The 17,231-nt window shown below is 37.0% G+C and overlaps 1 protein-coding gene across 1 annotated transcript in view; it reads left to right on the top strand.

Moving 5' to 3' along the window:
- Positions 1–17,231, top strand: part of ARHGAP15 (Rho GTPase activating protein 15) — a 721,214-nt gene that overhangs the window by 95,361 nt on the left and 608,622 nt on the right. The window contains 1 exon segment of the mRNA XM_006159626.3: positions 8,669–8,730. Coding sequence (XP_006159688.1) covers positions 8,669–8,730 — 62 coding nt within the window.

Below are 17,231 nucleotides of genomic sequence, written 5' to 3'. Positions count from 1 at the left end.
TTGGCAGCTTAAACACCAGGCACATGTGCGTGCGTGCCCAGGATCCCAAGAGGAGAATGGAGGAGAAGGGATTGCAGCGTGGCCATCCCCCCTGGGGGGGTGATTTCTTGCTTTCTATCTCTCTGTCTGTCTGATGAGTGCACACGCCCTATAGCAAAAACCTCTCCCAAAAAAAAAAAAAAAAAAAAAAGAGGAGCATTTAAATTGAGATTTGCAAGAAAGGTAGTCTGAGTAAAGATCTAGTAGAGAGAGCAAGTTCAAGGATCTAGAAGTCAAAACAAAGTGTTATATGTGAAAGACTATAAGAAATGATACATGGGCTAAAATACAATGAATGAGGGAGATGAGTCGGGGCACATGAGGAAATGGAAACACATTCAGATTGTGAAGGGCTCTGAGGTCATGGTAAGAAGTTCAGAAGCTGTTGAAACACAGAAACAAGTCACAATGCAAGTCATCCAGACTCACACGGGAAATTCATTTAACTCTAGAATAGAGAAAAAGAACACACAACAACAACAAAGGCTATTAGCATTGAGCAAAGCTTTCTTTCCTACTGCCTAGAATGAAATTAGGCTAGGACACAATAATTGAATTACAGTAATAATTTGCCTAGACAGTAATCAGGAAGGTCATTCTCACTACACTCCAAAGACAGACAAAGAACAAGTAACATTTAAATGAAGTATACAATAAAACAGATTCAGGGAAGAAGACATAAAGCTGTGGGGAAGGATGAAGAGGTAAGATACAGGAAAAAAGTTCCAGAAGACTGAGACATGTCTTGAGTTACATAGAGGTATATACCCTCATCAGCCCATTTCCCAAATCAAACCTGGTTTTCCTGGCAGTGACCAAATGAAACACACTGGTGATGAGATGACAGGCTCAGACAAAAAAGCTCACGGGAGTTCTTAAACATCAAAATAGTAGCATTTTCAAGATGACACTTGGATGAGTTAGGGGTAAATAAATCAAAGACATGAGGATAAATTTCCCTTGAAATACACAGGGGTTTAATATGACGGGGAAGAACATTTGGCAAGACATAATACATGCTTTGCCAAACCCAGCATTTGAAAATGGTTCAAGACAGGCAAAAGAACCCCAAAGCCAGGGTTGTTTTCTCATCCCAAGTGAGAGAAAGAGAAGGAGACTATCCAAAAAAGCATTGCTCAACACATATATTAAAAGGGATTTTTAAAAAGTTGCAATGAGCAAACTATGATTAACTCTGAGGCCTGAAAATAAAGACCAACTTCTCAAGAATGTCTCTGAAAAGTCTTTATTGATTTATTTACATACTTGATAGAGAGCACATATATAAAAGAGAGAAAAAGGATCCCCCAATTGGGCCTGGTTATGCCACAATCATTTTTCCTCTAGTTCTCCAGTCAGTGAGGATTCTGGACACACACATGTGTCTAGCGTGAAGCTTTTGGGACTGGGAATTCAATTCTGGTTAATCATGTAGGATCCTGCTTCCTCTCTACAGTGCCTAACTACTTGTGCCACAGGATCATCCTACTTCTTCAAAAATTCTTAGTCTCCTCTTTCTGAGGAGTACTCATGTATGATAACGAATCATTTCTTCTTTTTCTTTACTTTTCTTCCTCTTGTTTTCATGTAGTCATCACATTCAGTGCAAGAGCTTTGGTTCACTACTTTTAAAAAGTATGCACACACAGTAAATATGTGTTCACATTGGGTGAAACATCATATTGTATGTCTTTGGAAGCATAGTTCATTCTTGAGTTATATAAAAAGCAGTCCTAAAGTCAAGCACATTTAAAAAATTAAATTATTTGCAGATGAGCTGAAGTTTTAAGACTTTCTCCCCCTGCCCTTTTTTCCTTGAATAATGGATTGCAAGACCAGCAGATACTGTAATGGTTACATTGCTGGACTCTCATGTAATCGACTACTGTTCAAGTACTGGACCTGACAGCTAAAAACTCATGCAGGGCATATGTGTGTGCATGCTCAAAATCCCAAGAGGAGAATGGAGGAAAAGAGATTGAGGTGTGACCATCCTCTTCCCTGGGGAAATGATTTCTTGCTTTCTGTCTCTGTCTCTCTGGTGAGCACACATGCCACATAGCAAAAATCTCTAATGAAACAAAAAACAGCAAAAAATAATGGGTTATGACTATTAGGAGTCCACACACATGATCAGCAGATCAAATGTAGCATGAAAACCTGAGCCAGCATAGGGAAATTGGATACTGAGAAGAAAGCATAAGCAATAAGAAGGGTGTGCAACCTGACGACAATGTCAAGAGAAGGAAAGCAATAAAAAGAAGACAGACAAATTTATTTCTGAGTAGTGTGAAAGTAGAATAGAGATTTAAGAAGGAAAGGCCAAGAAGTCTCATTTGGGAAGTAAAATGATTGGTTCCACATTCTGAGCTTTTAATAGAAATCATGGAAACAAACAAGATTATCAGTAAGACATTATAATCTATTAAAAGGTCAGGAGAGGGTAGTAGTTGCCTTATCATTAATGGGAGGATAATTAAATGCTAAAATTTTGCAAACCATGGTGAGTAAGTGTTGTACCTATGGAGAGGTGGTGCGAAGTTCTCTTAGAGTAAGGTCAGTCACACAGAAGGTTCCTCAGGTCATGCTACATCAGAGGAATCACCCCAGTTTAGAGCTGGAGCCTGTTTCCATTTTGTAGCACTTGAACAATTGTATTTATCAATGTTATCAGTCTTTCCAGAGATGGTGAGCATTGGTCCTATCAGACAGTCCTCTCACTCTGATGTCTCTCACTTTCTGTATCAAAGAACCTAGGGAGCTTGATTAGGAGTCAGATGGTTGCCCATGAATAGAATCAGAACAAAGAACAATAACTTAAGTACATCAGAAGAACAAATATTTGTTTGCTTTGTTTGTTTTTTTTTCTATTTTTGCCAGTAGGTTCACATGCTAACCGGAGACAGAGAGACAAAGGGGAAGAGAGAGAGAGAGAGAGAGAGAGAATCTCCCAGAGAAGCATGGTCACACAACAATCTCTTCTCCTCCATTGCTGTGTCCTGCTGGGATTTAGTGCACACTTGTGCACATGCTCAGCATGTTCTTCAAGCCATTGATACCAAAATTTGAACTGCACAGTCAGTCATGTTGGATCTGATACCTTAACCTCTAAGTTCCAGGACCAGCCCATTAGAGAAAATAAAATATTATAAGGCATAATAAGGCCATGTAGTTCTGATGTTAAAAGGTAAAGCAAATTTGGTTGATTTTCACTTATAAACATGTCTTTTAGCAGAACTCTTTTGGTAGTCTGGTATAGACAAAAACTTATTGTTTGTAATTACATCTGAGAACAATATAAACCTTTACATTAAAAACTGCAATATCAGGACCAGAAGATGGTGTAATGGTTATGTCACTGGACTCCTACATAGTTGACTGTGTTTCAGTCTGGACCTAGTGGCTTAAAACTCATGCCCGGTGTGTTTGTGTGTGTGCCCAAGATTCTGGGAGACTGGCGGAGAAGAATTGCACTGAGGCCATCTCCCCTGGGGGGTAATTTCTTACTTTCTGTCTCTCTCTGTCTCTCTGGCAAGTGCATGCACCCTATAGCAAAAATCTCTCTAAAAGAAAAACAAAACAGAACAAAACTGCAGTGTCTGTATGTAGGGTTACAGGCTGGTCTTTATGTCCCAACTGTTACCATTAATCAAAGGTTGTCTTCTATCTTCCTGCCTTATCTGTCGCCTCCAACATAGGTTGATTAACAGGTGCTATCTGGTATCCCGCTGCCATTCATTCCTCTCATCTGTATCTCAGCACGGATGTCGCTAAGTACTTCCTCAATGCTGGCAGACTGGCTGGCATCCAATTTGGACAAATTGCTGATCTTTCCAGCCACTTAAAGTTAAATTAGGCTTCTGTAGGACATTGGACAAATAGCTCAAGAAACCAAATTTAGCATCTAAAGATTGGTTGACATTTCTTAAGTATACAGAGTTTGGGAAGTTGTTACTACTTAAAGAACTTCAATCTGGCATACAATTTGCCATGTAGAATCCTAAAATTAGACTTAATGCTGTATGTAATTTGTAAATTACTAGAGACCACCTGAGTCCTAACTGACCAACATGCTCAAGTATAATTTGCAGATCATTGTCCCTTTAGACCATGGGACTAACATAAAATAGGAATAATTAATTGAAATAATTAATAGGGTACTGTCAATAAACCCACATGCACAATACATGGCAATCTTCCGCTTGCCTTAATACTTCTTTCAGCTCACTATGAACCTCCCAGAATAACAGATTCCTGGTGCCTGGAACATGGTGAGGTATTTCAAAGTATGATGAGAAGAAATAGTAAAGTAATAAATTCCACCTTATGGAAGCTTTGTTTGCCAGCATGGGACCTAAAACAATGGAAGGAGCTTAATTGGAGTTCTCTATTCTGGATAAAAAGATGGCCTCAGTCTCCGACATGGCTGGAGAAGTGTAGAGTATCCAGTTCCGCCCCTTCTCCCCCTCAAAAAAGGGAGAAGAGCATCTTGAATGAGAGTTCACAGCAGTTAAATCTTCAGTTTTTATCTGAATATAAAAGTTTGTCCTATCATCTTTGCAGTCCCATTGTGAGCACAGCAGCTGACATTCAGAGAAAGAGGGTGTTACTAATTAAACATTTGTTGAGAGAGTGAGTATATATCAAGAGTGAAAGAGAAAATGGAGAGAAATGAATACCTGATTCCAGAAATGTACATGCAGGCACATTAGATATGCATATCTATGCACATATGCATAGTGCTGGTAAATGTGGTAGAAGATAGTACAGAGCAGAATTATCAGCTTCTTTGAATAACCTGGAAGTCAGTTTGCACTTAGGAAGATGATATAGGAGGAGACAGCTCACTTGCTAATCAGCTCTTCCTCCTTCTTTACCAGGGACCTCTGTGTGGTTGTTTCTGGAAATTCTACTGTATTAATTCAGGTTCATGAGAACTGAAGGCAATATATAGAATCCTAGCATGAGCAACCTAGCTCTGGGCCTCAATCTCAGGTGTCCTGAGAACATTTCAGCATTGCCTGAGGGAACATGACATATGTATTAAAGAGCAAAGAACTTTTATTAACATTTATTTTATTTTATTCATTAATATTATTATTATTTTTTAATTTGATGAGAGAGAGAGAAAGAGAAAGAGAGAAAGAAAATGAGAAAGCAAGCTGCCAGGTCTGGGACTCAAACCACCTTAGGTAATGTGGGAGTCTAGTAACTCAACCACTAGGTCACCTGCTGGCCCCAAGAATAGATAATTTTATGGTATATATCTCAAGTCATTTCATGTTGGATTATTCCTTTTTCTTTTCATAATTCATTTTTCTTTTAGAGAAATAGTCATCAATAATGCATCTCTGTGGGTACCCAATGTCCACCCAAGGGTTTTTAACTGAATTTTTTTGAAAAAAGATGTGACATTTTTAGTGGAAAAACATGCATCAATTTTTATGATGGACCGACAGGTTTTGTAGCTTTATGATAGATAAATCCAGCTTTTCAGCAACTATTATTTTCATCAAAAGAAAGTTTAAATAAAACAATAAATTTTGTCTATTGTTACACAACAAATTTCTCAATATACATTCCTAAAGAAAGAGCCATCCTCTGTGATGTTAATTACTACTGAAAACATCTTTCTTTTAAACATTTATAAAAACCAGAATTAAACACTGAGTTTATTATATGGCTTTTAGGGAGTAGACAAGAGACAGCATACATATAATGAAAGATGGGAAAAACAAATTAATAGTTGTATCCAAATACTAAAAAAAGAAAGAGAAAACACAAAGAGAAGAAAGGAAATAAAGAGAAAGAAAAAGGAAAGAAAAAAGAAAGGAGAAAGAAGAAAGAAAGAAAGAAAAAAGAAAGGAAGGAAAAAAGGAAGGATGGAAGGAAGGAAGGAAGGAGAAAGAAAGGAGAAAAGAAGACAAAAAAGGCACCATTGGACACATGGCTCTAAAAATTATTTCTGAAAGCTTCCTTAGAGCATGGAAAATATGCTAAATTAAATAAAAGAAATTTTCTTGAAATGTAGCTGTTTGAAAAATATGTTGCTAAGATTGTCATAAACCATCACCATTATTTTCATTATTTATTCAGACAAAAACGTATGCATCAAATATACTTTGGAAGCTGAGTACTATGCTATGAATCAGAACTATAAAAATGAACTAGTCTGAAAGGATCTCACCTATATCGATTGGAGTGAGTCTTAAAAACAGGCAGTTCTTTTTTTTCCTTTTTTTAAAAAAGATTTTTACCTTGGGGAGCATGTGCTCATGGAAGAGAGAGAGAGAAAGAAAGAGTGAGAGATAAAGTGAGAAATCACCACACAGGGGGGATGGCCACTCCATAATCCCTTCTCCTCTATTCTCCTCCCAGGAAGTTTGGTACTCATGCACACACACCTAAAGTGAGTTTCAAGGCACTGGGTCCAGGACTTGAACCACAGTTGGCCATTTGGGAGTACAGCAATTATAAGCACTGTGCCATCTGCTGGCCCAAACAGGCAAGTCTTTAACTAGTGAGATATTAGTGGTTCAGGATGACTCATTTACTCTCGAATATATTTCTCTTTCACCTATAGCACCACAGATGTATTTTTGGGCTTGTACAGTTTTCTATAAAAATGTAAAAAAACAGGGGGCCCAATGGTGGCACAGTGTTAGTACAACTAGACTTATATTGGAAAGGTTCTAGGTTCATACGTCATGACCTTCCTGACATATGACCATGCCTATGATCCTGGCTGATGCAGGCCAGGAGTGGACTGCAGGGTGAAGACCTGTTGGGAGTGCCTGTCTCTCTCTGTGTCCCTTTCTGTCTCCTTCTCTCTTGGCATCTCTTTCTTTCTCATATAAGAAATAAATGAACTTTTGACAAACTTAATAAATGATAAAATATCTATATATTAATTCATTTACTCATTTGTTCAAATGTTTATCATTGCGACTATTGGTGCCAGCCAGTGCTCTTTGAGATGGGGATTCAGGTGGGAAGGTGCAGTCCTTTGCTTCTCCTGGACTTCCAGCACAGGTGTAAGAACAAGCACATAAGCAGACAATTACAGCCCAATTCAGTAAGTGTTATCAGTGATATCGGCAGAAGAAAATAGAGATTCAGCAGTGGAAAAGAGAAATTACAGAGGAATCATGGACAGACTCTCTAATAAAAGATATGAAATGAAATTTAAAAGTAGATTTAGTGTATTTGGTAGTTTGTGAGTTGAAGACATGGTATATAGGTGGAGAATTACAATCAAGGGGAAAGCATATGGAACTGCACCGAGGAATTGCAGGCCTTTGATTCTAGGTGACTACTGAAAGTTCTTGGCATGCAGCATGTGGGAGAAGACTGCTGACAGTTCACAACAAGTTAAAAGATGGCACAAAGGAGTAGGACTCAGCATGGGACAAGTGGTACAGACAGAAGAGGGTGGAAATAGGGTGCGAAGAAATCAAAACGCCTACTATACACTTTGTCAAGGCACCTCAATTTGCATTGTGTTTTTATTTTGTGGAGACCTCCACACAAACGCCTCTGGACAGTTGTATCATATTGTTGAATCTCCTTTAAGAAACTTGTAGCTACATTAGCATTAAAAACCAGGGGCTGGCAGGGTGGCATGGTGGTTAAGGATACTGGACTCTCACATGGCCGACCACGATTTGAGTCCCGACCTGGCAGCTTGCTTTCTTACTTTCTCTCTCTCTCTGTCCTCTGGTCAAATTAAAATAAATAAATAAATAAATAAATAAATAAATAAAGTTAAATAAAATAATTATTAAAAAAAGAAAACAATCCAATACATAACAATAGAAAAAGGCAGCAATCCCACATTGTGAAGAAGAGAAGGCAGTGCTACTACAGTGCCTCTTAGTAACTGATCAAAATACGTGACATGTTGCTATTTCAAATGTTCTTCAATGATTCAATGGGCTCAGTTATCTGTTTCCATTGAATCCTTCCATTTCTCTGGCCTTCAAAGATTCCTGTGGAGGTTGAAGAGAGAAATTTTCTGAGGATGAGCTGTGAAATTAAGAAAGGCATTAAATTAGTTTTTGTTTTATCATTTTTAATCTTTTTTTTTAAAGCAAATGAATGTAATGTCCACAAGAAAGATAAGTAAAGGTATATCCCTAACTACAAGATCAATCACATTTCTCATGGTAATCTGCCGTTTGGATATTTAATAGCTTGTGATGACTACGATCAAGTAGGTGCTTCCCATAAGCTATGTATGGATTATTAACAGAGTTACAGGACTGAAAACTTCCATCACTGCAATGACAATAAAAATGAAGAGGTTTGGGACCAGGAGATAGTGTAATGGTTATGTCGCTGGACTTTCACATGGTTGACCATGGTTTGAGTCCCGTATCTAGGGGCTTGAAACTCACACCAGGTTCATTTACATACATACCCAAGATCCTGAGAGGAGATCTCGGTGGATGGGAATTGTGGGGTGGCCATCCCCCTGGGGGATTACTTCTCACTTCTGTCTCTCTCTGTCTCTCCAGCAGCACGTGCACCCTATAGCAAACATCTCTCAAAAAAAAAAATGTATAGGTTCATTCCAACTGACAAACGCATGGAATTTGTCACAGTCTTAATGTATGCATTTTTCTTGCAGATGGTTGAAAAAGAAGGTTATCTTCAAAAGGCTAAAATTGCAGATGGAGGAAAGAAACTGAGGTAATAAAAGTACTTTAATTAATTTTTATGTAACTATGATAATTACCCATATCCTCAACTTATGTAATTACGCTGTTTGGGAAGCAAGTCTCTGTTTTACTAAACTAGAATAACCCTCTCTGCTACCACTATAATTAACATTATTGTTACTCTAACTATAGTTTTTTTTTTTTAAAGATATTTTTGCTATAGGATACATGTGCTCATCAGAGTGACAGAGAGACAGAAAATGAAAAATAACTCCCCAGCAGGGATAACCATGCTGCAATCCCTTCTCCTCCATTACCCTCTTTGGAGTTTGGGCACATGCATACACAGTGTGAATTTTAAGCTGTTGGGTCCAGGATTTGAACCAAAGCCGACTACGTGGGAGTACAGGGATGCAACCATTACACCATCTGCTGGTCCCAACTGTAACTACGGTTTTCAGAAAGGGACTACATTCTATATTGTGACACATATAACAGTATACAGCACATGAATTAGTCCTTTCTTGTCCTTCTAGGACTTAAAATCTTTGAAGGGAAAAAAAAAAAGAAAAGAAAGAAAAAAGATCTAGATATCTGGATTAACATACTAGAAAATGAATGGACTAATTTTCAATATATCAAAATCTCCCTACTTGAGGCTAACAGGTGGCATGGTAGTTAAGGCACTGGACTCACATAGCCAAACATGGCTCGAATCCTGGACTTGATGGCTTGCTTTCTCACTTTCCCTTTCTCTCTCTGGTCAAATTTTAAAAAATAAATAATAATAACAAATAAAACTTTCTAACTAAATATATCTTAAAAAACCATTCTCCCTATCATACAATGGGAGAATAGTTTTCTGAAAGATGGGTTTTTGTTTTGTTTTGTTTTGTTTTTTCTTTAGATTTTTCTCGTAGGCCACATGTGATCACTGGAGAGAGTTAGAGAGAGAAAAGTGACAAATCACCCCACAAAGGGGAGAGCAACATGGCAATCCCTTCTGCACCATTCTCCTCTGGGGTTTTGGGCATGCAGACACATGATCCTGATGTGTTTTTCAAGTCATCAGGTTCAGGACTTAAACCATGTAGTGGGTCATGTGAGATCCAGTACTTTAACCATCATCCCACCTACCGGCCCAGGATAAAGGATTTTAAAAATTCATATCTAGCTTACCAAATAATTGTTTCATAAAATAAAAGAAAAATAAAATCATGAACTTAAGATTTGTGATAAAAATTTGAAGAGGAAATAAGAGCTCACAAGACAACAAAACAAAAGCAAAACCTTGAAGAAAAAAAATAAGGTTGATAGGAAGACCACAGAAGATGCTAGTCATGTTGTATGTATAAGATATTTAGAAATAATCATCCCCATTTCAGAAGCTTTGCTACTTCTTTTATTAGTCCTATTATATACTTAGCTTTATTCTAGATGATATGTAATCTATGAAGTTATATAAAAAATACTCAAATTGGGAAACAAGGCATTTATTAAAGAGTATAGTACTAATAGTTAAAACCATATAGGATAAATGTACTAGTCAGCTTTGCAATTGGGCACCTGTTCATTGCACAATAGAGTTCATTATTAGAATGACATGATGGTCAACATTAGAAAAGAAAGTATGCTTTCCTTAGATGGCTAAAACGGATTATGTATGTATTTATTTTCAAAGAGTAAAACTGCAGAAAAATATCCATAATTCACTACCTAAAACATCTACTTTTATTCTAATTAGCAAACTCTATTTCATGCCCATTTTATGTCTTATTTTGGGATACCAAAGGGAGCTTTGAATCTTCTAAACTGGCCCTCTGCAGCCACCCTCTCTAGAAGGGTCCAGGAAGAAATGCACTAGGGACAAGGTCAAATGGAAGGCTGTTTTAAGAGACCGGGGTGGTCCCTGCCCCACTGGAGTATCTGGCTTGCCGAAAGATGTTTGAAAAGGCAACAGAAGGGAGTTTTACTTTTTTGTTGTTGTTGTTGTTGTTTTGTTTGTTTGTTTTCTTTTTGTTTAGTTTTACCTTTGGCCCTTACCTTTAATGAGTTAATGAACACAAAATAAGACACAGGTGAGTTTGCTTGGTTTTGAGAAGCAAAGGGATTTCCCCAGCATGTATCTATTCATATAACCAGTTACATATAAGCCTAAATAAAAATCAGTCTCCAATAGGTTTAGAGATGGCATTCACCATCTTTGTAGAAAGATGAGCATTAATAATGAATTACCAGTTATCTTTAGAAAGGGCAAACAGTGATAGCATTGAACCGAAATTACTATCAAAAATTTAAAAACCAGCAAGATTTATTTAACCACTAGCCAATCTTATTTAAATCAGGACTGTCCAACAAAAATATCCTATCAGTCATTCATGATCTGAGTTCCAGTGTAGGATACAATTTAATTTTGGTACATGGAGTCAGCAGGTGGCATGGTGGTTAAGGTGCTAGACTCCCACATGGTACCATAGTTTGAATCCTGGACCTGGCAGTTTGCTTTCTCACTTTTTATTTCATTCTCTCTCTCTCTCTCTCTCTCTCTCTCTCTCTCTCTGGTTAGACACAGATGTCCTATAGCACAATTAAAAATAATTTAAAAAATTAACTTTAAAAATGATACATTTTAAAAAAAAACTATGGTACACATTAAAAACGTAAGACATTTCTGTTCTGACATAAGTAAGGCAGTGATCAGGGCCAGTAGGTGACATAGTGGTTAAGGGAACTGGACTCCACATGGTCAACTGTAGTTCAAGTCCTAGATCTGGCAGCTTGCTTTCTTACTCCCTCACCTCCTTTCCTTCTCTGATCAAATTAAATTAAATTAAATTAATCTTTGAAAAAAAAAACTCTGTGGATTAAAAAAAATAATAAGGCAGTGGCCAACTTACTTATGAGTAGCTTCTTTGAGATAATCTATCAACTCTTCTCATTCTGACATCTTTTAATGACAGTAGAGATCATTTTCATTACAGGTATGTTTCTTGGGATTCTCCAAATATGCCATCAGTGTATTCTCTCCCCAGTCCTTGTTGACATCTGTGTAAGAGAATACAGGGGTCTGATCTGTCTTTAACCCAAATGGACCATGAAGATTGGGACTAGTCTTGTGATTGCCTCCCTGTTCCATGGTGTGGCACTGGGCACACTTGTGAATCAAAATCCTTTTGCCTTTCTCAGCATTGCCCATTTTAAATTCTTCCTTTGATCACTCACACTCCAAAGTTCCTGCTCAGAAACCAGATGTCCCACTAAGTCCAAGGATACCCCAATCTGCACCTATGTCTGGGGATTGTACTTTGCCTAAACTAGCCTGTGTGTCTTCCTTTTTTTCTAGACCTCATCCCCAATCTTATCAACTCAGGAAGGCATGTGGACAATGTAGCAATGGTTCTCCACAGTATGAATAAGTCAAGATTTGTACTTACCTCACCAGTCATGTAGATGAAAAGTTTCCAGGGGTCTATATGAGTTTGCTACTTCAGGCTTTCATTGGGGCTTTGAAGAAGAGAGAAGGTGACAACATTGGTTAGTCTTACCCTCTAGCCTCATGCATGAAAGGAGATGAAATTTTATAAGAAAGAATTCCAGGGACTAGTGAGTGGTGTAATGATGAAGGCACTATACTTCCACATGGCCAACTTTGAGGTTTTGGTTTGAAAATCATACTGGGTGAGTGTGCTTGCTTGCTAAAATCTGGAAAGGAGAACCAAGGAGAAGGGATTGTGATATGGCCATCCCCATGGGAGAGGGATCTCACACTTTCCTCTCTCTGCCTTTCTCTGGCAAGTGCAAGCAACCTATAACAAAATAAAATAAAATTAAAATAAAATAAAATAAAATAAAATATTTCCAGTAAAACAAGGTGATGCCCTATCATGGCAGTTTTCTAAAATATCCTTCCCAGCATCCACCATAGGCCAGCCTAACATTTTCTCCTAGATGGAAGTCCCTTCTGGGTAACAATTACTAAAAGAAAACCAAAAGTCTAATCCTATGGGCCCTAGAATAAAAACAAACACTAGTAGACATTGCCACTATATACCAACTATAATACCTTTCTCTGTATTTCTTTTCATACTTTTCTTCTGTCCATATTTTCATCTCCAAATATTTGTTTCCATACCCGTACAAGGAGGAAAGCACAGAACCTGCATTCATTAAGATATACAGAGCCACAAAGGGCCTGTCCAAAGGAGAATATAAGTGCAGAGGGAGAAAATTGTGAGGGTATTAAAACACAGCACATGGGGACCAACAATTGACTCAATGTCTATGTCACTGGACTCCCATGTAGTTGACCGCATTTTGAGTCCTGGACCTGGTGGCTTAAACTCATGCCAGGTGCGTGTGCTCGTGTGCCCAAAATCCCGGGAGGAGAATGGAAGAGAAGGGACTGCGGCGTGGCCATACCCCAGGGGGCAGGGTGATTTTTCATTTTCTGTCTCTCTTCTGTCTCTCTCTGTCTTTCTGGTGAGCACATGTGCCCTACAGCAAAAACCTCTCCAAAAAAAAAAAAAAAAGATAAATAAATACAATATACATACATGTTATAAGGTGCTTTTCATAATCTTTTTACTAAAGTCTCATAAAGTTTCAGAGGAATCTGGACTATTTATAGTTTTGGGGATGGAATTCCCCTAATGAAGAAATTCTTCAGCTTCATAAGAAAAGTTAAGGCATATTTTCAATGTTCACAATTAAAAATTAAAGCTAAATGCTGAATATATTCTGCTTTCAAGCCTGTCAGAGTATCACTGGGGAAATTTGTATAACCTCATTTCAAAATAAGGCTATATCTAGGGCTTTTTTAAGAATGTAAGATAGAATCAATGAGTTCTTTTTTCACCATCCTCCGTTCTTATTCAGAGGTAAACCAAACTATTCCTAGAGAGAATAAGTACATAAAAGAGAGAAATAAAGACAAAAAGGTAAACAAGGAATATAGAAGGAAACGTACAGGTATGGGTGGACTAAAATGAAAATTAATAAAATAATCTATTGAGGGACAGCTGAAGCTCTTCATACTGTTGAAAGCATGAAATAAAAGGACAATTTTTGCTCCTCAGCCTCAAACAATTTAAAGCAAGAAAGATAAAACATCTTTGGTTAGATTTATTCCTAGGTATGTTATACTTTTTGTGGCTATGGTAAATGGAATTACTTTCTTTAGTTCTCTTAGTCTGCCTGCTGTTCATATATATGTATGTTGATTTTGTATCCTGCAGCTTTACTGTATTCGTTTATTGCTTCCCAACTTTACTGTATTCATTTATTGCTTCCAGCAATTTTTTGTGTGTGTGGATACCAATGGGTCTTCTATGTATACAATCATGTCATCTGCAAATAGAGATAATTTCACCTTCCCTCTGCTTATTTTGAATTCCTTTTACTTTATTCTCTTTTTTGATTGCATTGGCAAGGACCTTAAGATTTACTACTGAGTGAAGCAAGCCAGGTTAAGAAGGAGAAACATTGTATGACTCCACTTAATGTATACCAACTGTCCATACTCTATGGCCAAAATTGAATGACTAGAGGATATAGATACATTAAAAAGGGTTATAGATAATAGATACAGTGTAGGAAGAGGGTGGAGGAAGGAGGAGAATCTGAGGAAAGACATTAAGGAGAGAAATAGAGAGGCAAGATATTTATGGGACAAAGTAATAGGTTATTAGCTGTTGATGATAACATTCACAGTATCCCCCAACTGGAATGGTGAGAAATGTATTTATGTTGGAATATTCACTTTACAAGGTAAGTGACATATGTAATTGAATGCATAAAAAGAACTTAAAATAAAAATAAATATAAAAAGAAAAATAAACAAACATATTTCATTGGGGGCAAGGCTAAATTCTGTGATACTAACTATACATACAATAAGATTTGGGAACAAGAAGAGTTAATATAGGTAACTAAATTTTTCCATTTACACATAGAAAGTAGTAATAGAGCATATATTGTAGGTTATTTAAGTATTACTGCTAAAGCATTTAGCCAAGTGCTCTATAGAGTATACATCCATTGATAATGTTTATTAACTCATTAAAATTTATAAAAAAATAAAGATCCTTAATAAGTGGGGAAAAAGCAACCAAAAGAAACTTACATAGAAATTGCAAATTATAGCAACTGTTGTATATTATTTAATATGTTAAATTATCAATGGTATAACAACTACACGATTTTTCAAGGTTATGATTAAACTGACCATTTTTGTAGCAAGTGATAAAAACATACAGACTCCTTTGGTAAGCAATAAAGCAATACATAATAAAATTCATTGAAAATAGCCACATAATTTTATCAGGTAAGCCAGGTTTAGCATTCATCTTTAGAAAATATAAAAGAAAAATTGACAAGCAATAAGAGGTTTACTGCAATAATAAGTCTTTTGGTGTAAAACGGAACACAACTAAAACTGGAATTAAAAATGAGGGTAAGAATGATTTTATATATTATAACCTAACAATGTGGCAGGCCTTATGTTATTAAGCATGATGATTATAGATAAAATGGTCAATAAACTCCACAATAACTAAAACTGATAAGTATTATTATTTAACATAAATTAGGAGTTCTCTCAAATCACCAAAAAACAAAACAAAACAAAAACAATAGACTCAACAGAAAATAGTAAAAGTTGGGGCCACAGGCCATGTAGCAGTAAAGCCTAGCACTTTGCAGGATGGACTCACAGGGAGAGGTTCCAGAGCTCTCTGAATATGCTGGGTGGGCAGGCATCCATGATCCAGGGTCTGCTGAGGTTGATGGTGGATCATGGCCTCATGACCCTGCTAGATTGCTGGCTCTCTCTCTTATTCATGGGACAAAAAAATAAATGTTTAAAAATATTAGTCAAAGTTTATGAATGATCAGAATGCAGAGTCTGCAGGACTGTATGACTCTAAAGAGAAAAGTTATACCCAATTGCAGTAGCAACCCAGAGAATAGAAGCAAAAGCAATATCGGGGTAACATTCTATGGCTATCAGTTAGGCAAAATATAGAGTTAGATAATACCACGCTGATGAGATTATGGAGAAATGAGATCCCTTCTGCACTGCAGAGTAGACTGGTGTGAATTGGTGCACTCATTCAGGAGGAAAGTCTGGCAAAGGCTCTCAGTGGGTTGCTAAATGTGTGTGGCTTACTACTCAGCCAGCCTGCACTCATGGGTATATTCCCCTGAGATAATTCCTGGCAGATTCAAAGGAAACATGTCTGTGTGAATTTTAATGTCATTTGGGATGGAAGGAGTTAGAGACAGCTTAGGTCTCCACACCTGGGAACTTGAGTAAGTAAATTTGGTATACATATCCAATAACAAAATGGGCAGCACTTGCAAGAAATGAGCTGGTTTTAAATACAACACCATAGATGGATGTCTAAATCTAACAATAAATGAAAGTAGTAAGAACGTAATGAGGTTTATAACACAAATATTCTTATGCATTATAAAACACATTTACATACATACAGCTGCACATTATTATACACACACACACACACACACACACACACATATAGCGAGCAGATTCTATCATACATTAAACACATTAGAATATATATCTATAGGAGATAAATGTAAGGACTGGAAACTGAAAATAATATAAAACCAGCTAGGGGCCTTGCCCAGAATGATGATAGCACAAGGTCACAAACTATAATATAATCAACTCAATTCTGTGCACTTGGGATTAAAAAAAAAGAAAAAAGAAAAAAAAGGAAAACTAAAATTTATATAACTTTAAATGAAAAAATCTGGAAGAATGCATAATGATATACAATGATTGAAATAATAAGACGGAGTACAAATTTATGTTAATGTGAGGTTAAACTATCACACAGAAATTGGATACAAACCGAATGAAGTAACAGCAAATAACACAAATACACAACAGTATCCACACTGATTGAAACTACCTTCAGAGGTTGTGCGTGTTTGTTTTAGCAATTGTTACTCTGAATGGACTTCCTTGAGAATGTGATACTAAGATGCCCTCCTAATGTGAACTTAATTTTCCTTTGGTACTTTCTGTTCAGGATTATAAATTGTTCCAGGCTGAATCTTTCTTTCTCTATTTTCTTGCAGCACAGGGAGAGATGTGTGCTTTTATACATCGGTGTCTCTTTTTTGACCCACCTTTTAGCAGTGGCAAATTACAAGAAGCTTAGAATATGAGGGAGAAGAAATAAGTTTCTAAACCTATTAGTTTGAAAACGAGTCAGAACATTTAACAGTGTCTGAGTGATTTTGCGGTAAATCAGTGAGGGATACCAGAGTAAATCACTCTCACTTCCATCACTGGGGTGCAGAATCAAGTCAAATCCAGCGTGACCAAGTCAGGTAACAAAGGCAGGTGGCCCAATGAAGTGAACCTGAAATTTATGAAGTAATAGTACATATATTTTCCTCTGACTTCCTGGCTTTCCCCCCATGTTCTTACTTAAAGGAGGTTCAGGAAAGGTACGTGCAGGGTATAAAGCTTTGAGGTTTGAAGCAAATGAATGTATTAAA

Source organism: Tupaia chinensis, unplaced genomic scaffold (assembly GCF_000334495.1).
Source record: "Tupaia chinensis unplaced genomic scaffold, TupChi_1.0 Scaffold000638_1, whole genome shotgun sequence".
Classification (NCBI taxonomy): domain Eukaryota; kingdom Metazoa; phylum Chordata; class Mammalia; order Scandentia; family Tupaiidae; genus Tupaia; species Tupaia belangeri.
This window is presented reverse-complemented; position numbering and strand designations above follow the sequence as displayed.